This window comes from Astatotilapia calliptera, chromosome 3 (assembly GCF_964374335.1).
Source record: "Astatotilapia calliptera chromosome 3, fAstCal68.1, whole genome shotgun sequence".
NCBI classification, from domain to species: domain Eukaryota; kingdom Metazoa; phylum Chordata; class Actinopteri; order Cichliformes; family Cichlidae; genus Astatotilapia; species Astatotilapia calliptera.
Window position 1 is genome coordinate 20,452,071 of NC_137424.1, and position 25,999 is coordinate 20,478,069.

General features: G+C 41.9%; 2 protein-coding genes across 2 annotated transcripts in view; both read right to left on the minus strand.

Annotated features, from left to right (window-relative positions):
• The window catches only part of LOC113015973 (NACHT, LRR and PYD domains-containing protein 12-like), a 748,422-nt gene that overhangs the window by 523,107 nt on the left and 199,316 nt on the right, over nt 1-25,999 (minus strand). The window lies entirely within an intron of this gene.
• LOC145425252 (NACHT, LRR and PYD domains-containing protein 3-like) lies at nt 1,231-16,433 on the minus strand. The gene is made up of 7 exons (XM_080298288.1): nt 15,907-16,433; nt 13,974-15,765; nt 11,683-11,859; nt 8,313-8,489; nt 4,941-5,117; nt 2,397-2,570; nt 1,231-1,721 (listed from the first exon to the last, which is right to left on the minus strand). The coding sequence occupies exons 1-7, from the start codon at nt 16,112-16,114 to the stop codon at nt 1,712-1,714; spliced, it is 2,715 nt and encodes a 904-aa protein (XP_080154414.1). The 5' UTR covers nt 16,115-16,433; the 3' UTR covers nt 1,231-1,711.

A 25,999-nucleotide genomic window follows, 5' to 3' on the forward strand; every position in this document is an offset into this window, starting at 1 on the left:
ATCCAAATTACTCTGCACTTCCAATCCCACAGATGAAGTTCCCAGTTGAAGACGTGGCTGTGCCCTGTGAACTTTGGTACACACTGGATTCTTGTGGTATGTGTTCATTTTGTTATTAATTTGCATAATTTGTTGTGAAGCAGTTTCTTGCACAAAGTGTTATTTTTAAATAAGTTTTCAGTGGCACAAACAATTGTAATTTTTAATTTAACTTTTTCTTTAGATTGTCAACATTTCTGCACAGAAAATACTGCTCATAGACCCCATGGGAATGAAGGTGTTTATGACAGGAAAATTCTGCGCAACTGGAGGTATGTATGATACTGAGGTGTTATTCTTAGATTAAAAAAAAAAAAATCTTGTTTCATTACAAACACTTTTGTTCAACTAGGAATTTTCTGAGGATGAGAGGGCATGAAGACACCATGGAGTGGCAGTTACAGACTATGCAACACAACAAGCGACAGGATTCCAGCAGTTGTGGAGTTTTACTGTTAAAGGTAACCCGTATTCAAATGATTCAGTTTCTTGTTAGCTAGAATTAAGACTTTAAGTGAATTTAAGTGAAGTGAAAGTTATTTCGGTCAACAACAACAAAGATGATCATTTTACATAGAAGTACTTAATCATACAGTAACTGAAAAAGGAATAGGCTGAAGCCTTGTGGCTTATAATTATCCTATCCTTTACCTAATTAAGACTTTACATTCTAATTATGATCAATCTCACAGTTTGCAGAACACTACCTTGATTTTGGAGAGGTCAGTGAGGTGTCAACCACTACAGAGCCAGTTGTGCTGGAGCGAATGCAGATAGCTTGCACCCTACTTGAAAATCAAGGCAAGTCCAGTAAAGTCCTTATCACGTTAGTGCGTACTTCCAATTTAAATAGTGCTTTTCAAACAGCACAGTACAAATAGTGCTCTTCAAACACTTTCAGATAAGACCCTTCTCAAAGTCTAATTTAGACTAATTTTCCAGGAAGTATATTTGGAAAAAATGTACTATTATTTTTTAATTATTCAATAAATAATGTTTGATTAAAACCTAACTATGATTGTGTTTCAGGGAACGCTGAGGACTACTGCATTGTTTTCTCCATGTTAGATGCTAACGCTGACCGCAGCATGATTGAAATGGTAAAACAAAACAAAACAAAAGAAACACATAAGTCTTAGTATCATTACTTGCCAATCATAATTAAAATGTTGAGTAATAGTATTCACCAAACAGAATATGAGCCATTTATTTTTCCTTTCCAGGTGCAGTGTGAATCTTGCCAAAGATGGGCACATTTTGCATGTGAAAAATATAAAGAGAGCAACCAAGAATATAAATGCCAAAAATGTAGCCAGAGTCAGACAGAGACTGTGCAGAGACTGTAGAAGGACAGAGCAGCAGCAGAGCAGTCCAGATACACTGATGATCCTCTGTCAGATCCAGAGGGACACACAGGGATGATGCTGGACTCTACATTGTGTCTGACAGTGGAGCTGTTCTCAGAGCAGTTCACTCTGCAGCACTGACAGTCATCTGCACTTCTTCTCATTCCTCTGTCAGTCACTGCTGGATGAAGCTCTCCTCTCCACCTCCCAGTAACATGGCCCAGTCAGAGCATCTCTACACACAAGCTGCTGCTGCTTCAACCTCTCTGGATCATCAGGACACAGCTCCTCCTCTCTCAGCACACACACCGTCCTGTTTACCATCATCAGCTCCACCTGCAGAGAGAAGAAGGAAGAGCAGAGGAGATAAACGCGTGTTTCCAGAGACTCTTCATCAGCTGTCAGTCAGTGATGCAGCACATCCAGTATAAAGAGCAGCAGGGACTTCAGTGCTGGGACTGTACTAGGACTCATTGTTGCTTCACTTTTTCTAATCTTTGGATTTTTATTGAAGTTGATGAAGATGTTTTTCCCTCCTAGTTTGAGTTTGGACTTTCATTCATTAGAAGAACCTTGGTGTGTCCACTCTGAGCTCTGTAGGAACCCCAACAACAAGCCCAACAATCCAGATGGACGGTTCCAGCTGTTAACTGGAGGAATTCCATCCAAACATCTGCTCTCACTAAATTCTTCCTCACCTACAGACTGTGTTCTTCACTGCTTTAAACTTGGAAACGAATGCAGTCATTGGTCTGCGTGCTGCTTTGTTCAGAGAGCTGATTGGCTGTTGACAGTGTTTGATCAGAGCGTGTCAGCCGTTACCATGGTGACCATAAAGGTCAGAAACAGGAAGTGTTTGTGTCCAATCCTGAAGCCTGTCACCATTCTCCTCTCACAGCTTCACTGAGAAGCTGCAGCTTTACAGGAAACACTGGATCTTTGTTTCATACTGACTGTGTTTAGTACAATACTGCTGACAGCACCACCCACTCACTCCATCACTCTACTGACCTCAGAGTCTCCAGTCTGTAGTCTGGACTCTGCTGGAGATCAGACAGCTGCTTCACATCTGGATCCTTCAGGTTGTTAAGTTGTAGCTCCAGCTGTCTCAGATGGGAGGGGTTGGACTTCAGTGCTGCTGCCAGATAATCACAGCTGATCTCTGACAAACCACAGCTCCTCAATCTGTATAAAGAATGAAAGATGTAAGTTTATTAGACAAAGTGTGAGCTTGAAATCATTCAGTGTTTCATCATCTGTTCAGAGCTGAAGAAGGTTCAGAATGTAGAAGTTTAGAAAATGGAAACTCCAAACAGCTGAAGCCAACAGGAAGCAGCTTCAAACAGGAAACTGTGCAGAGTTTCAGACTATATGTCCTGATGCAGCCAGTTGGATTTTGGAGATTTGAATCTCTGTTCTGTGACTAAGTCCTTGAATCATTTCTTCCAGTTGGTCCAACAAGACACACTAAGTGTTGGACATGTGTTGTGGCTCCATTAGGGGAGCTTCTAAATGTGATGTGATGGCCCCTCTGGGTCTGTCAGGTCACAGGACTGAAGAGAGCTCAAACTGGGCACACAGTTGTTCCAGTCTGGACCAAAGACTCTATACTGGGACTGAGGGACTGCTTTGACTGCACCCACTGGGACTTTTTAAAGGCTCATGTTCTCACTTAGATCATCGATTTCTACTTACATTTCTTTCTGGGAAAAATGGGGATTACTTTGGAAACAGGAAGTATTTTCCCCAATAAGCAGCCCTGGATTAGTAAATCACTCCAACATGTTCTCAGGCAGAAGAAGCTGTCTTGTTATGAGGGAGAGAAGAAAAAGATTGAGGCACAGAAACTTGTTGAAAGAGAGATAAAGCAGCTAAAATCAGGTGTAAAAGTAAAGCAGAGGATGAGCTGAATAAAGGACACTCAAGGCTGGCTTGGAAAGGAATGAAGTCCATGGTGGGGATGCAGAACAAGGAGCAAAGATGAATGTGATGCTGAATCAGCAGAAGACTTGGACTCATTTGATTCCAGCTTTGATATCATTGATTTCAATGAAGAGCTTTGTGATTGTAGCAAAGGGCTGGTAGCTCTGAGAGTCCCACTGATGAGGTGTTTGTGTGGAAATCTCTTAGTGGGACCAAAGAGAGAAAAAGCCCGGGTCCTGATGCTGTGGAAGGGAAATGATTGAAGTGTGCTGTGAGGAACTGACTGGGAGATCTTCACACATTTTCCAGTCCTCCTTGGAACAACAGGAAGTTCCCAGCATATGGAAACAAAGGTTAAGTGTCCTATGGCACTCAGTGATGATGGTGCTGTGGCCCCACCACCTCCACCTCTTTGTAAAGGAACTAACTGTAATCTGAAGCTTCAAATGGAACTAAGACTTCCTCCACTAGGTGGCAGTGTCTGATGAGAAAGTGTTAGTGGAGCTGGCCTGGAGTCAGAAACAGGAAGATGCAGGATTTGGGCTGAAATGGGGAAAAGTGGTTCGCACTAGTGCCTTAAAGCAAGAAGGTTGTAGGTTGAAGCTTGTTGGCCTTTCTGTGGAGGTTGGATGTTCTCCCACAGTCCAATGAAATGCTGCTTAGGTTCATTGGTGCTTCTAAATTGGCTGTAGGTGTGGATGTGAGAGAGTGCTTCTCTGTCTCTCTCTGTTGGCCCTGTGATGGACTGCTCACCTGTGCAGGTGGACCACGCCTCTTGCCCTATGACAGCTAGGGCACAGGCTGCAGCCCTGTGAGCCTAAGCTGAATAAACAGTTAGCAAAAATGATCCATAGATGGCCTGAAATCCCCCAGTTAGCAGTTTGGTAGATAGCTATGACATGCTAATCCCATCCAGCAGCTGTATTCTACCTGTAAGCTGATCCCTGCTGAGCCAAAGCACTTTTTCATATACAAATTACAACCTTTAATAGAAACCTATTGGTCAGCATCTTATTAGCCTGCTGTTAGCTTCATTCCACAGAAAACTGAGAGAAACTAACAGAGTTGATAAAGAATAAAGAGAAATGTGCTGATTTAAAGCCTTTGAAGTGCTTCAGATGATCTCTGTCCACTTCTGTCCACTCATTCATTCATGTAAGCTTTCTAATGCAGCTTTGATCTTCACAGTCTGCTTCATGAAACTCATTCTAACCCTGAATGTCAGAGTGTTCCTCCTTCTCTTTCCCATCATTCATGCTGGCAGTGGAGGAGATTTGGATGTTGGACTGTGTTTTGGATGATGTGTGTATGTTTGTGTTGGACTGCTGTCTGTAAAGCAAACGCACATTTTGCTTTGGATTTCAGTGTCAGACAGACTTTAAGGTGGAATGAAGAGTTGGAGAGTTTCACAGTGAATTATCCAGTGGAGGATTTTTCTTCTTCTTTGAAGGTTTGAAATGTGAACATTGTTCTGCTGCAGTCAATGGACTAAACCAGAGAAGAAGAAAACAGACTTTACCATGAAGATCCTCAGTGTGGATCAGTATAATATCAGCCTGATGTCTGCAGTTTAGTGTCAGCACAACTTTCACATCATATTCATCTCAGCACAACTAAAACATGCTGACTGACCTCAGAGTTTCAAGTCCACATCCTGGACTCTCCAGGAAACCACACAGATGCTTCACTCCTGAATCCTGCAGCTTGTTGTTGTAGCTCAGGTCCAGCTCTCTCAGATGGGAGGGGTTGGACTTCAGTGCTGCTGCCAGATAATCACAGCTGATCTCTGACAAACCACAGAAACTCAATCTGTATAAAGAATGAAAGATGTAAGTTTATTAGACAAAGTGTGAGCTTGAAATCATTCAGTGTTTCATCATCTGTTCAGAGCTGAAGAAGGTTCAGAATGTAGAAGTTTAGAAAATGGAAACTCCAAACAGCTGACAGAGTTCATACGCCTTTGTCAGGGTCAAATTCAAGCAAGACCATGTGAAAATTAAAACACATCATCCTAGGTGAACTTAAACACCTTTGTTCCCCTTTTGTTAAGACATAGAAAAGTACACCACACAAAAATACTGCAAAAGGAAACGGTCGCCTTATATACATAGTGTATAAACTCAAAATGCACATTTCACTTCAAATTAAGATTAAGGCTTTGAACAGATCACATAGTTCAGTTCAACATATAAGACTTTAAGAATGCACAAGCATCTACTTAAAATCTATTTAATTTATCATCCATGATATTATTTTGTACAATTCCAATGTATTTTGTTCATCTCCCTTAAATAAACAGGCAGTCTTAAAGTATGAAATATTCATATACAAACACATATAAATGTGTGTACTGTCTCAGTGGCTGATAGTACCCCACAGGCCTCAGTGTGAGCTTGAAGACATTTATAATGTTTAAGTAGTTTAATGTGCAGGTGCTGACGATAAACACATTTTGAATGAAAGCCGGGGAACTTTGGTAGCACAGAAACAAGTGGCTATTCTTTGTGACTATATGGATCACTCACAATACCATTATTTCACACAAAGGCACCAAATTAATACTCAAAAAAGCTGCAGCAATACACACAAATATAAACAGTACTTGGTGACAACTTTGCTTTTAGCCTTTAACCCTTCTTGACTACTTTTGATGTGGCCTCTATATTTTACCTTTAAAAACAGTTTATCTTGCCAATCTGTTATTTTCTCATTTTGACCAACTGTATCAGCACAATTTATCTAAATTCAGACAAAATTTAAAATACACGTAGAAAGTGATATTTTGACTGTAAAAACCACACACGTGTTTAACGAATCATCTTCATAACTTGAAATGCAAATAGAGATTGTACACTTTTAAAAATACGCACACGTTTTGCAAACAACAAAGTTATATGGTACTATTTACCAAAAAATGCAGCCAAGGCTCAGACGTTTTTCATATAATCATTTCAAACTATTTACAGAACAATCAGGTGTCAAACAATAGTTTGTGTCACTCTAACACATATGAGAACAGCACAGGGATAAACCTGCAGGTCTGACAGCAGGTGTGTCACTCAGCGTTTACACTGCAATCTGCCTTTGTTGGCTTTAAGGCAGCAACTGTGACGATCACTAGTAGAACTGACACACAAAACAAAACAACAGCTACACACTAAATACACAAGACAACAAACTAACTTGAGACCAAACACGGTAAACGTCACAAATCTCTCACGTATCAAAACTCTCTCTCTCTTTCGCTCACTCGCTCTCTCTTGCCGGTCACTCCTAAAACTTCCCCCTTTTGCTAAACAACCAAATGTCATGTTTCCATATCATTTTTGATTGGTCGACATGGTACATTTTCCCACCTATAGGGCTTTGGAGCGTGATGTCACGGGAGATGGGCCATGCCCCCTTCCGCCATGACAGTAGGCCAGCCAAAGGATACCATTTCAGCTATGGATCGTACGTGTTGTGTTGTCGGTTGCAACGTTAGATCACACGATCGTGAAGGCAAGAAGCTGGATAACGGGCTCTCTTTTCATCGTTTTCCGTCCTGGAGGCAACGTGAGGGATCCCATGTATCCGATATTACTAAACAAAGACGTCAGGCTTGGATTGCAGCGGTGAGACGAGCAGATATCGAGTTCTCTGCAATCCCCAGCTTTTTGTTGGTTTGCTCACGGCATTTTCTTTCCGGTGAGTTCTAAATTAATTCATATCACTCTTGAAAGGCTTTTAGTGTGATTTTCAATGTGCTGCGGTCATAGATAATGAGATAAAACATGCTAATGTGTGATACTGCAGAACCACATCATGTCGACTGAGTAGCTTATGATTTGGCATCATTGCAGGCAAACCAGCATATGAAATGGATGTAACAAATCCAGACTGGGCACCAACACTGCACATGGGGCATGACGACATACCTGTATCAGACTCGGACCGGCACTCAAGGCGTACGCAACGGAAGCGAAAAAGAGCACCCATCGGAGGTAAACAACCCCCCCCCCCCCTCTAAAAACATACTAAATTGCTATCACTGTACACTAATCCGCACATAACTTCCAGATGAATCACACACCTGTCATTGGAATATTGGTGTACATTTACCTTATGTCTAATTTTATCTTACAGGCTTTCGTTATGCAGCTGCAGAGTCTGAAGGTGTGCCCCGTGCAGAAGTGATTGATGAAGATCTGACAGAAGACCAACAGCAAAATCACAATGTCATGGAGGCAGTGGACAGCAGTTGTGTTGGACAAGTGGAGGTTGAGGTACCAGCTGCAAATGTGGATATACTGAAGAAATGTAAACCTTTTAAAATGATGACAGATTACAAACTCTCAGCTGTGTCTGTAATCAAACCTCTGTAACTTTGCTTCCCTTCAGCAGCATCAGCTCATGTTCACATGTTGATTCATGGTTTGCTTCAGTTTTTGATGGACTGCAGAATATTTTGAAGGTTATCTGCTATAAAAAGCCAGAACAGGAAAATCTGCTTCATGTGTTTCTGTTTGATCCTCAGTGACTTTGACACAAAGGCCTCTGCTGTGATGATCACACCTCTGATCAAGTCTCACAGTGTCAGCTTTGTTTTTATACATATGGATATGTGCTGATAAATGATCAGAGTTATAATATTTCCCACTGTCTGCTGTGTGCCGTGACCTTTGACCTGCTAAAGACAGTCAGCTGTGGATTATTCATTGTTGTGTCTGATACTTAGAACTGTGAGGAAGAACACTACACAGTTAATCAGGGTCCCCTCTCTCTGAATCAGGAAAGGTGGGCAGGCCGCGTGTGGGCCGCGGGCCATACGTTGAGTCTCACTGTTTGAAATGTGAACATTGTTCTGCTGCAGTCAATGGACTAAACCAGAGAAGAAGAAAACAGACTTTACCATGAAGATCCTCAGTGTGGATCAGTATAATATCAGCCTGATGTCTGCAGTTTAGTGTCAGCACAACTTTCACATCATATTCATCTCAGCACAACTAAAACATGCTGACTGACCCCAGAGTTTCAAGTCCACATCCTGGACTCTCCAGGAAACCACACAGATGCTTCACTCCTGAATCCTGCAGCTTGTTGTTGGAGCTCAGGTCCAGCTGTCTCAGATGGGAGGGGTTGGACTTCAGTGCTGCTGCCAGATAATCACAGCTGATCTCTGACAAACCACAGCTCCTCAATCTGTATGAAGAATGAAAGATGTAAGTTTATTAGACAAAGTGTGAGCTTGAAATCATTCAGTGTTTCATCATCTGTTCAGAGCTGAAGAAGGTTCAGAATGTAGAAGTTTAGAAAATGGAAACTCCAAACAGCTGACAGAGTTCATACGCCTTTGTCAGGGTCAAATTCAAGCAAGACCATGTGAAAATTAAAACACATCATCCTAGGTGAACTTAAACACCTTTGTTCCCCTTTTGTTAAGACATAGAAAAGTACACCACACAAAAATACTGCAAAAGGAAACGGTCGCCTTATATACATAGTGTATAAACTCAAAATGCACATTTCACTTCAAATTAAGATTAAGGCTTTGAACAGATCACATAGTTCAGTTCAACATATAAGACTTTAAGAATGCACAAGCATCTACTTAAAATCTATTTAATTTATCATCCATGATATTATTTTGTACAATTCCAATGTATTTTGTTCATCTCCCTTAAATAAACAGGCAGTCTTAAAGTATGAAATATTCATATACAAACACATATAAATGTGTGTACTGTCTCAGTGGCTGATAGTACCCCACAGGCCTCAGTGTGAGCTTGAAGACATTTATAATGTTTAAGTAGTTTAATGTGCAGGTGCTGACGATAAACACATTTTGAATGAAAGCCGGGGAACTTTGGTAGCACAGAAACAAGTGGCTATTCTTTGTGACTATATGGATCACTCACAATACCATTATTTCACACAAAGGCACCAAATTAATACTCAAAAAAGCTGCAGCAATACACACAAATATAAACAGTACTTGGTGACAACTTTGCTTTTAGCCTTTAACCCTTCTTGACTACTTTTGATGTGGCCTCTATATTTTACCTTTAAAAACAGTTTATCTTGCCAATCTGTTATTTTCTCATTTTGACCAACTGTATCAGCACAATTTATCTAAATTCAGACAAAATTTAAAATACACGTAGAAAGTGATATTTTGACTGTAAAAACCACACACATGTTTAACGAATCATCTTCATAACTTGAAATGCAAATAGAGATTGTACATTTTTAAAAATACGCACACGTTTTGCAAACAACAAAGTTATATGGTACTATTTACCAAAAAATGCAGCCAAGGCTCAGACGTTTTTCATATAATCATTTCAAACTATTTACAGAACAATCAGGTGTCAAACAATAGTTTGTGTCACTCTAACACATATGAGAACAGCACAGGGATAAACCTGCAGGTCTGACAGCAGGTGTGTCACTCAGCGTTTACACTGCAATCTGCCTTTGTTGGCTTTAAGGCAGCAACTGTGACGATCACTAGTAGAACTGACACACAAAACAAAACAACAGCTACACACTAAATACACAAGACAACAAACTAACTTGAGACCAAACACGGTAAACGTCACAAATCTCTCACGTATCAAAACTCTCTCTCTCTTTCGCTCACTCGCTCTCTCTTGCCGGTCACTCCTAAAACTTCCCCCTTTTGCAAAACAACCAAATGTCATGTTTCCATATCATTTTTGATTGGTCGACATGGTACATTTTCCCACCTATAGGGCTTTGGAGCGTGATGTCACGGGAGATGGGCCACGCCCCCTTCCGCCATGACAGTAGGCCAGCCAAAGGATACCATTTCAGCTATGGATCGTACGTGTTGTGTTGTCAGTTGCAACGTTAGATCACACGATCGTGAAGGCAAGAAGCTGGATAACGGGCTCTCTTTTCATCATTTTCCATCCTGGAGGCAACGTGAGGGATCCCATGTATCCGATATTACTAAACAAAGACGTCAGGCTTGGATTGCAGCGGTGAGACGAGCGGATATCGAGTTCTCTGCAATCCCCAGCTTTTTGTTGGTTTGCTCACGGCATTTTCTTTCCGGTGAGTTCTAAATTAATTCATATCACTCTTGAAAGGCTTTTAGTGTGATTTTCAACGTGCTGAGGTCATAGATAATGAGATAAAACATGCTAATGTGTGATGCTGCAGAACCACATCATGTCGACTGAGTAGCTTATGATTTGGCATTATTGCAGGCAAACCACCATATGAAATGGATGTAACAAATCCAGACTGGGCACCAACACTGCACATGGGGCATGACGACATACCTGTATCAGACTCGGACCGGCACTCAAGGCGTACGCAACGGAAGCGAAAAAGAGCACCCATCGGAGGTAAACAACCCCCCCCCCCTCTAAAAACATACTAAATTGCTATCACTGTACACTAATCCGCACATAACTTCCAGATGAATCACACACCTGTCATTGGAATATTGGTGTACATTTACCTTATGTCTAATTTTATCTTACAGGCTTTCGTTATGCAGCTGCAGAGTCTGAAGGTGTGCCCCGTGCAGAAGTGATTGATGAAGATCTGACAGAAGACCAACAGCAAAATCACAATGTCATGGAGGCAGTGGACAGCAGTTGTGTTGGACAAGTGGAGGTTGAGGTAGCAGCTGCAAATGTGGATATACTGAAGAAATGTAAACCTTTTAAAATGATGACAGATTACAAACTCTCAGCTGTGTCTGTAATCAAACCTCTGTAACTTTGCTTCCCTTCAGCAGCATCAGCTCATGTTCACATGTTGATTCATGGTTTGCTTCAGTTTTTGATGGACTGCAGAATATTTTGAAGGTTATCTGCTATAAAAAGCCAGAACAGGAAAATCTGCTTCATGTGTTTCTGTTTGATCCTCAGTGACTTTGACACAAAGGCCTCTGCTGTGATGATCACACCTCTGATCAAGTCTCACAGTGTCAGCTTTGTTTTTATACATATGGATATGTGCTGATAAATGATCAGAATTATAATATTTCCCACTGCCTGCTGTGTGCCGTGACCTTTGACCTGCTAAAGACAGTCAGCTGTGGATTATTCATTGTTGTGTCTGATACTTAGAACTGTGAGGAAGAACACTACACAGTTAATCAGGGTCCCCTCTCTCTGAATCAGGGAAGGTGGGCAGGCCGCGTGTGGGCCGCGGGCCATACGTTGAGTCTCACTGTTTGAAATGTGAACATTGTTCTGCTGCAGTCAATGGACTAAACCAGAGAAGAAGAAAACAGACTTTACCATGAAGATCCTCAGTGTGGATCAGTATAATATCAGCCTGATGTCTGCAGTTTAGTGTCAGCACAACTTTCACATCATATTCATCTCAGCACAACTAAAACATGCTGACTGACCCCAGAGTTTCAAGTCCACATCCTGGACTCTCCAGGAAACCACACAGATGCTTCACTCCTGAATCCTGCAGCTTGTTGTTGGAGCTCAGGTCCAGCTGTCTCAGATGGGAGGGGTTGGACTTCAGTGCTGCTGCCAGATAATCACAGCTGATCTCTGACAAACCACAGTCGATCAATCTGTATAAAGAATGAAAGATGTAAGTTTATTAGACAAAGTGTGAGCTTGAAATCATTCAGTGTTTCATCATCTGTTCAGAGCTGAAGAAGGTTCAGAATGTAGAAGTTTAGAAAATGGAAACTCCAAACAGCTGAAGCCAACAGGAAGCAGCTTCAAACAAACACAACAAGAGAAAAAACTCTGAATGTTTCACATTAAAGTCGTACATTTATCATAAAAACAGGACAAAGACTTGAAAAAGTCGTGTTTTTCCTTCCAGGAACCACAAGGCTTCACTTTTAAAGGTGAAGTGTGAAAGAAATGGACATATTTGAAGTCCAACACCTTTTTCCAGTCACATTATTAAAGCAGACAAACTACAAGCTCATTTTCATTCCAACAAGTCATCTTCTGACCTGGACTAACAACACTGGTCTCTATGTGCAGCTGGCTGTGAGACCAGTGCTCAGGGAGCGTCTACAAAGTGCAACACTGAAAGAACATCGCACACTAGCTGTGTCCCAAAACGTCGGCTGCATCCTTCGGAGGACCCGGTATTCGCGGCCTACGTGGGCCGGGTCCTTCAAAGACCGAAAAGGCTGGAAGTGCGAGGCTGTGAAATGGGACGGTCTAGCCTTCAGATTTGCGTCACCGCTGTGTCGGTGGAGTTTAATAAACTCGGCCGTCTGCTCCTTGCTATCTAAAATATAACAGGACACTGGCGTAAATTCTCGACCGTCTCACACTTCTGTTTAATCAGTTTCCTGTTTAACGTTTATTCAGCTGTGTGAAAATCCCGGAGGAACTTTGATCTCAGCCAAACCGATTTACTCCGGAACAAATAAAACACAGAAAAAAGGCAAACAATTACATTTTTAAGTTATCCGAGTGACTTATATATCATGTTTAACCTGAGTAGCGAAAGAGCGGGGTCTGAAAACGATGAAGCCGGGCGTCCGCTGCTCTCGCCGGCTGGAGTGACCATTGAACCCCCCGGCTTGCTAGCGAGCGGGTGGGGAACAGACGTCTCCGAAAACGTCGGCACACTTTTGCAAATATGCGATGTCTTGATAAACCGAGCAGATATTTGAAGTTTACACAGCTACTTTCTCGCCTGAAAATATGTTAAAAGTTTATTTTGTGACCCAGAAAGATTAATAAGAGTAATTTGAAAACTTAGTAGCTGCCGCCATTGTTGGCAGCTGAAATTTGGCTGGGCCGCACTATGAATTCTGGGATATGGTGGGCCACGAAGGACACACCCGACGAATCCTTCAAATTCGGGGAAATGAAGGACGCATTTGTGCATTTGCATGCGCAAAAGAAGACTTCACACACAACGCGCTCTGTTTAGACCCAGAGAAAAGAATATTGTTTGACAGATGACCCTTAATATGAAGACTTCGGACTTTACGTTTCCCAATTTTTGCTTTAAGTTATTTTGTTATTTACATAATAATGTAAATAACCTAATAATGATCCTTATTGCTGTTTTAGAGGAGCGGTGCTTCAAAGGATAGCTGCAGATTTCTGTCAGAATCTGCAGATTATACAGTACAAATAAAATGTTCACGTTTCTCCAACGTTGTCTTCCCAACAGTTTCACTGACATCTACACGGGATGGCCAGGAAGCGTTCGCGATGTCTTATCGGGCGCTGATAATTGGCGTCTGTCTTGTGTTGGTGACGTAAAAGACGGATTTAATGCGACATGACCGTTCAAACAGCAGTCGCTTTCTAAAACATCGGATATGTATCGGATTCAGTACCACATACGAAAGTGACCCAGGTCGGATTTGAAAATATCGGATTCGCGACGTTCACACTGTCATAGCATGATCGGATATGGGTCGCATAGGGTCAAAAAAGTCAGATTTATAAAGGTCAGAAAAATCGGATTTGATGCGCTTTCGCCTGCAGTGTGAACGTAGCCTTACTCTCAAATCCTCCCTAATAACAAGAACATAATTACACTTTAGCCACAAGAGGGCAGCAGCATTAATACAAGTCACATGTATATAAAGGTACAGTGATTATATTACAGTGATTTTGACAAAAACAAAACAGAGGTTCATGGCAGTGTGTTTTTCATAACATACCAACCAAATTAAATAATAAAAACTTTATAACTTACAGAGCTTTTTTAGAGGCTTTGACCACTGGCAGCAGCCTCAGAAGAGCCTCCTCTGAAGCAAAGTATTTCTTCAGGTCAAACACATCCAGATCTTTTTCTGATGACAGTAAGATGAAGACCAGAGCTGACCACTGAGCAGGAGACAGTTTATCTGTGGAGAGACGTCCTGATCTCAGGGACTGTTGGATCTCCTCCACTAGAGAACGATCATTCAGTTCATTCAGACAGTGAAACAGATTGATGCTTTTCTCTGCAGACAGATTCTCACTGAGCTTCTTCTTGATGTACTGAACTGCTTCTTGATTGGTCTTTGAGCTACTTCCTGTTTGTGTCATCAGGCCTTGCAAACGAGTTTGATTAGTCTTCAGACCCAAGAGAAAACGAAGGAACAAGTCCAGGTGTCCATTGGGGCTCTGTAAGGCCTTGTCCACAGCACACTGGTAGAAGTATTTCTTTGAAGATTTTCTTGTTTGAAACACCTTCCAAGTTGTTTCTTGCTCTTCCAGCAGATTGAGTCCAGAGTTGATGAAGGTCAGGTGGACATGAAGAGCAGCCAGAAACTCCTGAACACTGAGATGAACAAAGCAGAACACCTTGTCCTGGTACAGTTGGTTCTCCTCTTTAAAGATCTGTGTGAACACTCCTGAGTACACTGAGGCTGCTCTGATATCGATGCCACACTCTGTCAGGTCTGGTTCATAGAAGATCAGGTTTCCTTTCTGCAGCTGATCAAAAGCCAGTTTTCCCAGTGACTCAATCATCTTCCTGCTCTCTGGACTCCAGTGTGGATCTGTCTCAGCTCCTCCATCATATTTGATCCTCTTGACTTTGGCCTGAACCACCAGGAAGTGGATGTACATCTCAGTCAGGGTCTTGGGCAGCTCTCCTCCCTCTCTGGTTTCCAGCACATCCTCCAGAACTGTAGCAGTGATCCAGCAGAAGACTGGGATGTGACACATGATGTGGAGGCTTCGAGCTTTCTTGATGTGGGAGATGATCCTGCTGGCCTGCTCCTCATCTCTGAATCTCTTCCTGAAGTACTCCTCCTTCTGTGGGTCAGTGAACCCTCTGACCTCTGTCACCATGTCGACACACTGAGGAGGGATCTGATTGGCTGCTGCAGGTCGTGTTGTTATCCAAAGGCGAGCAGAAGGGAGCAGGTTCCCTCTGATGAGGTTTGTCAGCAGCTCATCCAATGAGGTGGACTTTCTTGTTTCAGTCAGGATTTTAGTTTTGTTGAAGTCCAAATTAAGTCGACACTCATCCAGACCATCAAGTATGAACACAACCTGGAAGTCTTCAAGCCTGCAGATTCCTGATTCGTTAGTTTGATTAAAGAAGTGATGAACAAGCTCCACCAAGCTGAACTTTTCCTCTTTCAGCACATTCAGCTCTCTGAAAGTGAATGGAAATATGAACTGGATGTCCTGGTTGGCTTTGTCTTCAGCCCAGTCCAGGCTGTATTTCTGTGTTAAGACTGTTTTCCCAATGCCAGCCACTCCCTTTGTCAGCACTGTTCTGATTGGTTCGTCTCTTCCTGGTGAGGCTTTAAAGATGTCTTCTTGTCTGATTGTTGTTTCTGGTCTGTCTGGTTTCCTGGATGCTGTTTCAATCTGTCTGACCTCATGTTCCTCATTGACCTCTGCAGTTCCTCCCTCTGTGATGTAGAGCTCTGTGTAGATCTGATTCAGGAGGGTTGGGCTTCCTGCTTTAGCGATGCCCTCAAACACACACTGGAACTTCTTCTTCAGTTGGGCTTTAAGTTCTCGTTTACAGAGTGGAGCAAATATTTCTGAAGGTAAGAAATTCAGAAAAAAATATTATATAATAAATATCATAGCCTTTCAGTACCCTGAAAGGATGAATGTCTATTGGTCCATGTCTTGAGCTATTAGGAAAGATCAATATTCAGTCTTTAGAGAAATTCTCTTACTGCTCTGCAGATGGTCAGCCATCTCATGCTGCTTAAGTCTCCTCAAGAAGTGGAGTGTGATCTTCAGAAATGCTTCTCTGCAGCTCTTTCTTTCATCTTCATCCTCTCCTTCAAACATCTCCTCATCCTCCATCTGGCTCTTTAAAGTTTCTGGGTGATCTGGACTCAGAAGCTTCTGGATCTTCTTCAGCTCGTTCTTCACAAACATGGTGATGTTGTCCTCCAGCCGCTGGAAAAGAAGACTATATGAATTACCCAGTGGTAAATGGACTGGTTCTTATATAGCTCTCTTTGATACTCTGTGCACACAAAGCATTTATACAACATGCCTCATTCAACCAAGCACATTGTTCTATGCTTAAATACTTTCTTTCACACTCTGATGGATGCATCAGAGGGCAGCTTGGGTTTAGTACGTTACCCAGTACATTTGCCAGCCAGGGTTTGATTCACAAACCTTCTGACTAGTAGCTGACCTGCTCCCCTCCTGAGCTACAGTCACCCCAATCTGACTGAAATCATGGAGCCCAAACTCTGACTTATGTTGGACACACTGACAATCCTCTGGTCCACAAAGTGCAGCATAGAGGTGACTGAAAAGAACAAATGTAAACGTAGTACTACAAACCATAACCACAGAGTCCAGGTGTGTTTGATGTTGCTGTGCAGACTGACCAGTGGAAACCTCTGCTCTCTGCTGGTCCACTCTGTGGAGGAGTAATGAATAATTAGCTCATGTTATGTCTGTCCACACACAGACACAAGCTAAAGGTCCATGAAGTGATGTTTGGATGGGTTCAGTCAATCAGATGACTGTCATGGTGAAGCTTTGCTAGTCCTGCTGATCCCACTGAGAATTAACAACTCAGTTTCCAGATGTCTGTAGTTTTCTGCTCAGTTTCTTTAGTCCCAACAGCTCTTACCATCTCCTGCATAAAGCTTTCCCTCCATGCTCAGATGCCCTGGAACAAGGTGCTCTCTTTATATCAGTGACTGGTTTAAAGGGACAACTTGCAGTGCTCGCCAAACTTTGTGTCAGCAAAAGTAGTTCTAATGTTTCTTACATTTATTACATTTTTACATTTTTGCACACACAAATCAATGAACGCAAAAACATGAACTTTCCAGATATTTTGTTTTACAATGTTACAAAACTCAGTTCACAACTCCACAGTCAGATTTACAAGTACAAAATATTTATGACCACAGTTTGAGCCGATGTATGTCCCGAGTCTGTGGACTCAGTAGTTTTGTTTTGATTGTTATTGTCTTTTGTTACAATTTCATTCTGATTAAGATTTTCTAGTTCTGAGGTTTTGGTTTCTGTGTTCCCTCTGTACTGTGTTAGTATTGTGTCTCTGTGTTCACTTCCTGTTTTATTTTGACAGTGCCATGTCCTATGTTAGTGTGTCTACTTTTGCTTCCCCTTGTCTGGTTATGTCCAATGAATCCTGCTGTGTCTCCCTTTTCTCATTCCCTGATGGCTCTTTTGTGTATATGAGCCCTTTGTTTTCTCCTGCTTGTTGCTGGTTCGTCTGTGTTGTCTCCCCGTGTCTCCGTTTAAGGTTTCAGGTTAGTTTTGTAGTTTTTTTCAGTAGAGGTTATCTTAGCTTCTGCACAGGCCATCTCCACTGCACTTCACCGTTTCAATAAAGCTCACTCACTTCACAGCAGTGTCGGCATCTTGGGTCCTTTATTAAATTCAACATGGCTCGCCCCGCTAGCCGTGACATAAGATGTGAAAACAATATCCAAAAAACATGAAGGACAAACAGGAAATAGTTTTAAGGTGCAGGGCCAACAAACTGAGTCTAGCCATGAACTCAGAGTTGATTGAATTAGCATTTTGAATTGGCTGATCTGAGCAATCAAGTCTATGTTCACTTTGAGTTAAGATTATATGTGATTGATGTAAAAGAAAAAAGCCGTCATCAGCAACTGATTCTGATTTAGCAGGTTTTCAAATCTAAACGGTACCCATCCCTAGCTGGCTGTAGTTAAACCTTTACTTAAAAAGCATCCCTAGACCCAGCTGTACGGCTTATCTACTGAGCAGCGCAGTGTCAGAGTGAACAACACAGGAAAATGATCAGAGATGCCCAACTCAGATATTTCAGTGACGCACACATCCCGCCCGTGGAAAAGCTCCAAGTCTAGTGTGTGACCTTTTTCATGTGTGGGACCAGTAACCCACTGGGTCAAGTTAAAAGAGTCAATAATATTTAAAAAGTCCTTGACCAGAAGTTTAAAGTCACAGCAGACATGGATGTTAAAATCACCAAGGCAGCCTCATCAGAAGACATAGCACACCCAGCTCTATCTGTCCATGAAGCCAGATAACACACACCAATTAGTTAAACTGCAGGAATGTCTTAAAGACATAAAGACCTGGATGGCCGCTAACTTTCTGCTTCTTCATTCAGATCAAACTGAGGTTATTGTACTCGGCCCTGAAAAGCTTAGAAATATGGTATCTAAGCAGATTCTTACTCTGGATGGCATTACCTTGGCCTCCAGTAACACTGTGAGGAACCTTGGAGTCATTTTTGACCAGGACATGTCCTTCAACGCACATATTAAACAAATATGTAAGACTGCTTTCTTCCATTTGTGCAACATCTCTAAAGTTAGAAATATCCTGTCTCAGAGTGACGCTGAAAAACTAGTTCATGCATTTATTACTTCCAGGCTGGACGACTGTAATTCATTATTATCAGGAAGTCCTAAAAACTCGCTGAAAAGCCTTCAGCTAATCCAAAATGCTGCAGCAAGAGTCCTGACAGGGACTAGAAAGAGAGAGCAGATTTCTCCTGTTTTGGCTTCCCTTCATTGGCTTCCTGTTAAATCCAGAATTCAAAATCCTGCTCCTCACATACAAGGTCTTAAATAATCAGGCCCCATCTTATCTTAATGACCTTGTAGTACCATATCACCCTATTAGAGCACTTCGCTCTCGCTCTGCAGGCCTACTTGTTGTTCCTAGAGTATTTAAAAGTAGAATGGGAGGCAGAGCCTTCAGTTTTCAGGCCCCTCTTCTGTGGAACCAGCTTCCAGTTTGGATTCAGGAGACAGACACTATCTCTACTTTCAAGATTAGGCTTCAAACTTTCTTCTTACTTAACGATTAAGTCCCTGTATTCCACCGTTATATGGAAATCAGCCATTATAACTTGTGTCAAATCTACTTGTACCTCACAGTTTTCTAAGCACACAGAGAGCAGTAAACCTCAGAGCAGCAGCACATCAGACTGTGCAAAAAATCTAGAAGAGAAAATATTTCGACCCATTTCTAAATGATTCTTGTGACCATGCTGCACCACAACACCTGATCTCTGGTTTCCTCACCTCTTCAATCCCACTTTAATACTTGACTAAACTCATTTTCCTGTTTAGGTGTTGAGGCAAAGCCGCCCATCTACAATGCAGGCAACAGCAAACGGAGCTATTTTTTATTCCCTTTGGGTTTTTTCTACTTTTGTGCTACAAAATGTTCAAGCTGATTAAATTCATTAGAATAAAAGTTCAGATAATTTTCTCATATTAATGTTGGAGGTAGAAATTCAGGTAACTTTGCACAAAAACTGGCAGAAATTTCCTTCAAAGATGGAGTTTTTACTTTAATACTGTGAGTACATTTCAGAGCCTGTACTCTTTTACCTTTACTTGAGTAAAGAAGTTGAATCAGTATTTCAGCTTTAAGAGGGTATTTTAACACAAACATCAGTCCTTCTACTTAAGTATGTTTGACACTTTGTTTACGTCTAAATTAACTTTACTGTTAACCAGTTTTCATGTTTCTGTAATCCACCAGTGTGCTCATGCTTTTTTAAGTGAAAACATATTTTTAATGATCAAATATAATTATGTTTGTTATTTGTGGATTTTAAATGTCCTTGACAGAGACAGATGATGATCATTATCCTGCACTGTGGTCTCAGGTTTGGTCGAGCTAGCACAAAGAATGGCTATGTTGAACTTCCTCCTGGGATCTACACTAAGAAGTGAGTCCAACATTAGCAGGGTCTCTTTCCTTTATCTGGATTCACTTTAGCATTCACAGTCACGTGAAGCTTGTTATTAACTCGATAAGTCAACCCAGGGTTTCAGCTGAGCGCTCACATGAAACACATGGTGTTGGCAGCATCTGATCAATCATATTCATGGAGACGTGTATCAGCAACAGAGCAGCTGAGTTTGCAGAAGGAAGTCAAACTAAACCACAGGAACAATATGAGGAGATTACACACATAATAAAATACTAGCAGTAACACAGCTGCTGCAGACAAATCAGTCGTGTGATCGTGTGTGAGAGGAGAAGGACTGTAAAGGAGTTTGGTGTTAAAAGCTCTGTATGAATGTGGGAGACTTTGAAGGGCTTTAAAAAGGCCAATATAAAATAAAAGGCAGCAAAAGTGCTGAGTGTGAAAGTCACCAGACTTATCAGAGCTCTGTGATTAAGACCTGTAAGAACACCTGTTTGTACTTGTTGGCATTATATCAAACACACACGTATATTAAGCCTTTGTTTGAACTCTGGTTGAATTTGTTACTTTCAGACTGTGAAACATCACAGAGGCTGCAGCTGCAGATCTTTTATTCACCTGGAAATTTACTTTAAATGTTAGATGGAAAATGTATTGCTCAGTTTAACCAAAGTAAGAACAAGAATCCATAAACCTTCATAAAGACAAACATCTCCCAGAACATTGAGCTGCTGAAGTGTCACTGAAGGGAAAAACTATTTGTCCTCCTCCATCCAGCAACACCTGAAACACCTGAGTGGAAGCTCCTCCCTACACTGTGTTTGAAGCAAAGCACAAAGGAGACACCTGCTGGAGCAGCTGGAGTCCTACAGACACTCAGCCTCTTCACTACACAAACACCTCCTACAACATCCACTCTTTCCACTCTGACTGCTGTGTTTGTGGAAACACTCCAACACACACCGCTTCACATACCAACATAGAAATGTGTGTGAAAAAGAGCTGAGCTGATATTAAACATGAGGATTTATTCAAAAATACAGAGTCAGGAACAACATCTGGACACAGATTACCTCTCAGCAGCAGAAGAACAGCCTTTAAAGTCTATATAAAAATCCTTCGAGTCGTTGCTCTTTAAGGAAACACAGCTGGGTTCAGGTCCAGGAGATTCTGGCCTCTTATTGATCCTAAAAGAAAAAGAATAAATGTCACAGCTTCATGAGACAGGAAGGAAAAACTGGAAATATTAAATTAAAGACATGATGAACAATCTCATAAAAATAATGTACTTACTCTTTGTCACATAACAGTCTTTTGTTAAAGTTTACAATAACACCCTTCGAGTCGTTGCTCTTTAAGGAAACACAGCTGGGTTCAGGTCCAGGCTCTGGATTAGTTTCAGGGTTATGTCCAGCTGAGCCTGGTACGCCCCACAGCTCTGGGCTTTAAAACAACACACACAGAGGTATGAGTGTGAATAATGATGGAGCAGTGATGTGAGTGCTGAGCTGTGACATGGAGAAGAGTCATGGACAGTTAGAGATGGTCATCTCACCTCTGAGCTTTGGTCTGGCTCTCATGTTCCCCACACAGAGTGCTTTTAGAGGGAGGGACTCCCTCCTCTCTGTCCTCACACTGATCCATGCTGCTCAGTTCACATCAGCTCACACACACTTTCTACCTTCACCTGCAGAGGAAACACAAATCATTCATGTGCACATCAACTGAGAGCTGCAGAGGTCGTGTCTGATGTGTTGGACTAACATCCATCTGAGACGCAGCTTTCATCAGTTCACTACAAAAAGTGTCACAGAGCCCAGTTCAGCCTCCAAATCCTCCATTACTGTAGTCCTACAAAGCAGCAGGTCAAACATGGCTGCAAAGAGCAGCTTTATGTCAGTAACCATGTCCAGGACCGAGCTGACTGCTTACAGAGTTCATACTCTAACTGCTAGCTGCTCTGCTAGCTAAGCTAACTCAGTAACAGTGAGTCTGACAGCAGTTACTGTGGAACAGCGGCCGAGCTCAGGACACATTCAGTGTGTTTAGTCTGAGTCCTGGACTCTGATTCAATGGATTCAATCCAGCTCAGAGTTTCATGTGTTCATCAGAATAAAATACATGTACTAATATAACAGAAGTAATGCTCTGAATGCAGGACTGTAATGGAGGATAAATAAGGTTTTTACAGCCTGAAAGAAACATTCAGTTCATATATTTGTAGACAGTGAAGCAGTTTTTAATACTGCAGCTGTTTCCTTCACCTGTGTGTGTGTGAGCCACACCTTCATGTGCTGCTTTAGAAATATGTGGTCTGACTGCTCAGACTGAGTCTAGGAGGAAAGTTCACACGCTGGAGAAAGTTTTGTTCCTAACTTTGTCAGAGTTCGGCTCCAAAGACAAAGAAGACGGAGCTCACAGTCTGTAGATGGTCCTCAGTGTGTGTGTGAAGCACACAGGAGTGTGTTTATGTCAGCAAATCAGTGTGTGTGAAGAGTCTGAGGGAGTGTGTGAATGAGACTAAACACTGAAACCAACAGTCCAAGAAAAGCGTCTGGATTTCTTTAAGTTTAACTTAAAGAAGTCCAGACGCTTTTCTTTTTGTCTCCATAATGTCTCCATAATGCTGCAATGTTATCTGCCCCAGAAACACTGTGCAGAAGCTCTGATGGTGACACAGAAAAGTCACAGTGGAGATACTTCTGTCCACCTTTGATTAGACTCATTATAAAAAGGAAACAAAGTTTGAACACAGTCATGTTTCCAGTTCACTGACTTACATTTATTCCATGGACACTCACTCTAACCTGAAGCACAGCTACAACCCAACATTGTTGAGGCCTCATCTCCTCCTTTCCTCACTGTAGAGGTTAAATATGCAACAACCAACAAATAAAAGAATTTGGTTCATTTCAAAGAAATTCACACGGTGACCAAGTAAAGTAACCGTAGTAAAGGAGACAACATCCCGTTGATGGTGGGATTATTTGAAAGATTTGCTTTAGTCACGTCACCAAATGCAGTTGAACCACCCGTGGATCCATGTTTGACCATTCTACCACTCTGAGCTCTGCTTTTGAATCATTTTATTATTATCATCATTCATTTATTCATTCTTTGGAGGGGGGCTATTTCCTAATGCCGCCCTAATAAGCTGATGTTCAAGGGGAAATATAACAGAAACTCTTTCAGTGTTATTCATTAATAAATTAACAGATAAACTGTGAAGAAGAAAAAACTGAGATTTAAAGGAGAGAGTGAGAAACTTGATCATCCATCCTCATAATACATGTTTATCAGTATCTGCTGTGACCATACTGCAGTAATAACTACAAGTCTACATTTCTGTGACTGTTGATCAATCACAGCAGGAATCTGAGCTCATCTCTGCACACAGAGCAGCTTCAGCTCTGGGATAAACTGCTCGCTTCACGTCCTTCTCAGCTCACAGACACTCATCCTGATATTTTCCTTTAACATTTGATGGTATAATTCATCTGAGTTTACACTTTATCTGCATAAATACAGAAAAACAGACCCAAACACCAGAAACCATCAGTTTCACGTTCAACGGGAAGTGGCTCAAACGTCACAGTTTCATAACGTCACCCTGAACTCCACTCACGGAGTTTCTGTCGCCATTGTAGTTTTTAAAGTCCCGTGATAAAGGTGGGTCTTTCTGTGAATCCGCACGCTCATTGGCTAATAGCTCGAGATTGACACATCGTTATCCAATGAGCGTGCGGGAACTTCCGACATAAAGTTGTTTCCTTTGAAAAACCAAAGTCTGATTATTTTTGCCTCCACTGACGGAGCCTGTTGTTCCCGCCACAGAGACACAGTAATGTCAGAGCGGTGTTAACACTCACCCTGCCTCAGCACAGCTCTCACTCTCCTCCTGCTCTCTCACACTAAACGGAGGCTCAGCTAAACTCACTTCCTCTCTACTTACAGGAAACCAGCGCTCAGAGGAGCCGACCGGCCTCACATTTCACCCACAGACACGAACAGCGTGGAATTATTTTATGTCATAAGAAGAAACATATTCATGTTAACACTCACCTGCCTCAGATCCACCTTCCTCCTCCTGCTTTCACTTTCACTGCTGCTCCCTAAACACAGAGGATGCTGGGACTTGTAGTTGTTTCCTTCCGGTGCGGTCTTCCTCTTTGTTTGTGTTCAAGTTATTTCGATCATGTAAACATCAACAGAACACGTGAAGCCACACAGAGTTTGTATGTCGAGGTGGGTAGGAGGGTTTGAGGGTTTGGGGAGGCGTCAGAGGGAAGAGGTCTCTCAGTCTTGACAATCCACATTGATGGCATTGCATCTTTCAGCGTGTTTGTGGGTCGATTTGGATGCTCCAGGTGTGAGAGCAGCCACTCAGCCTCTGCTGCAGATGTGTGTCACAAGTTCATCTAGTAGTGAGACGGTGGCGCAAGATGGCGAGTTGAGCAGTCGCACGAATTAGGAGCTCGTTGAACTTGTCCCAGAATTTACTTTGTGTTCGTTATTGTTTCCACTCGAAAGTAGTAAAATGACTGCCCCAAGTATAGTTAAACCTGCTAAATTCAAACTCGACCTCAAAAAACAAGAAACAACATCGCCATGTGATGGAAAGGAAGACAGCAGAGAAGGAACGGATCATGACTACGTAGAAAAAACCTTGAAAAAAGAGTGGACGAGCAGCTAGCTGACCTGAGTGTGCAATGCAAGCAAGCTAGTACGATGCTAGCCAGCCTAGCCAAAGCGGTTCAGTTCAACTCGGAGGAGGTGAAAGAATGTAAACAAAAGGTTAAAGAGTTGGAGAGACGAAACGAGCAGTTGACCAAAGATAACTACGATCTCAAGGAGAGAGTGTGAGAGCAAGAAAGGTACAAAATGAGGTGGTGCCTCCGGATTAAAGGATTAGAAGAGAAAAGAGATGAAGGTGTCAGATCGCTGGTTATTGGAATTCTTGGCAAGATCGCACCTGATATGATATCAAAGCTTGAAGAATCTGTGGATGTGGTGCATAGAGTTGGGAAGAAGATTGAGAACAAGGTCCGACATATCATCATTCTGTTTGCTCTGAGACACGTGAAAGAGGAGATTTGGCGTCGCACCAAAGATTCGGCTGTCTGTAAGAACGGCGGTTTCCACTTCGCTGAGGTACTGCCGCGGGAGGACTGGGAAGAGAGGAGGCGGCTGTGGCCGCAAATTGAACAAGCCAGACGGGCTGGGAAACGGGCCTTTTTCCGGGGTCCTCATGGATACATCGAAGGACGGAGGATCATCGACGTTGAATGAAAGACTTGATGTAAGACTGTATACAGTGGAATATTATTAATGGGACAAAAGAGTTCTACTTAAAGTTAAAGGTTATTAGTCACTGAGTTGGTGACAAGTGTTACAATTTAAACTCATGTTTATATATTTTTCTTTTCTTTTTTAAAAAAAAGTTATTTTCTTAGCATACTCTTATTATGGTTCACTCAAAAATTTCTTTTGGTTCATTAAACGTTCGGGGTTTGAAGGAAATTGTTAAGAGAAAGGCACTTTTTTTATTTTGCAAGGGGCAAAAATGTCACTGTCTGTTTTTACAAGAGACTCACTCTGTGGATGCCGATGTTACCTTTTGGGCTAATCAGTGGGGAGACAAGATTCTTTTCAGTCGTGGATCTAACAGATCTGGAGGTGTGGCGATTTGTTTTAATAAGTTCCCAGGGGAGATTATAACATATAAAGCTGATAGTGAGGGTCATTGGTCAACTGCAGCTTGAAGAGCGAAGGTATATTTCTAATTGTTACAAATCTTTATGGACATAATAACGAAGGTCAAAATAAACGTCTATTGGAAAATCTAACAAATGTTATTTCAGAGTTTAAAGTTATGTACCCCACAGATTACATCCTAGTAGGAGGAGACTGGAACATGACCTCAGATGAATGGATGGACAGATGGCCTCCTCGCTTAGGAAGGAGGCAACAGAATAACATTATTGAGAACTTTTCTAGTGATAATAATTTTACAGACATTTGGAGAAGTTTGAATCCTGGAGTTAAGAATTATTCATGGTTTAAACCTAATGGAGAAAGCAGGTCAAGAATTGATTATTGGTTAGTGAGCG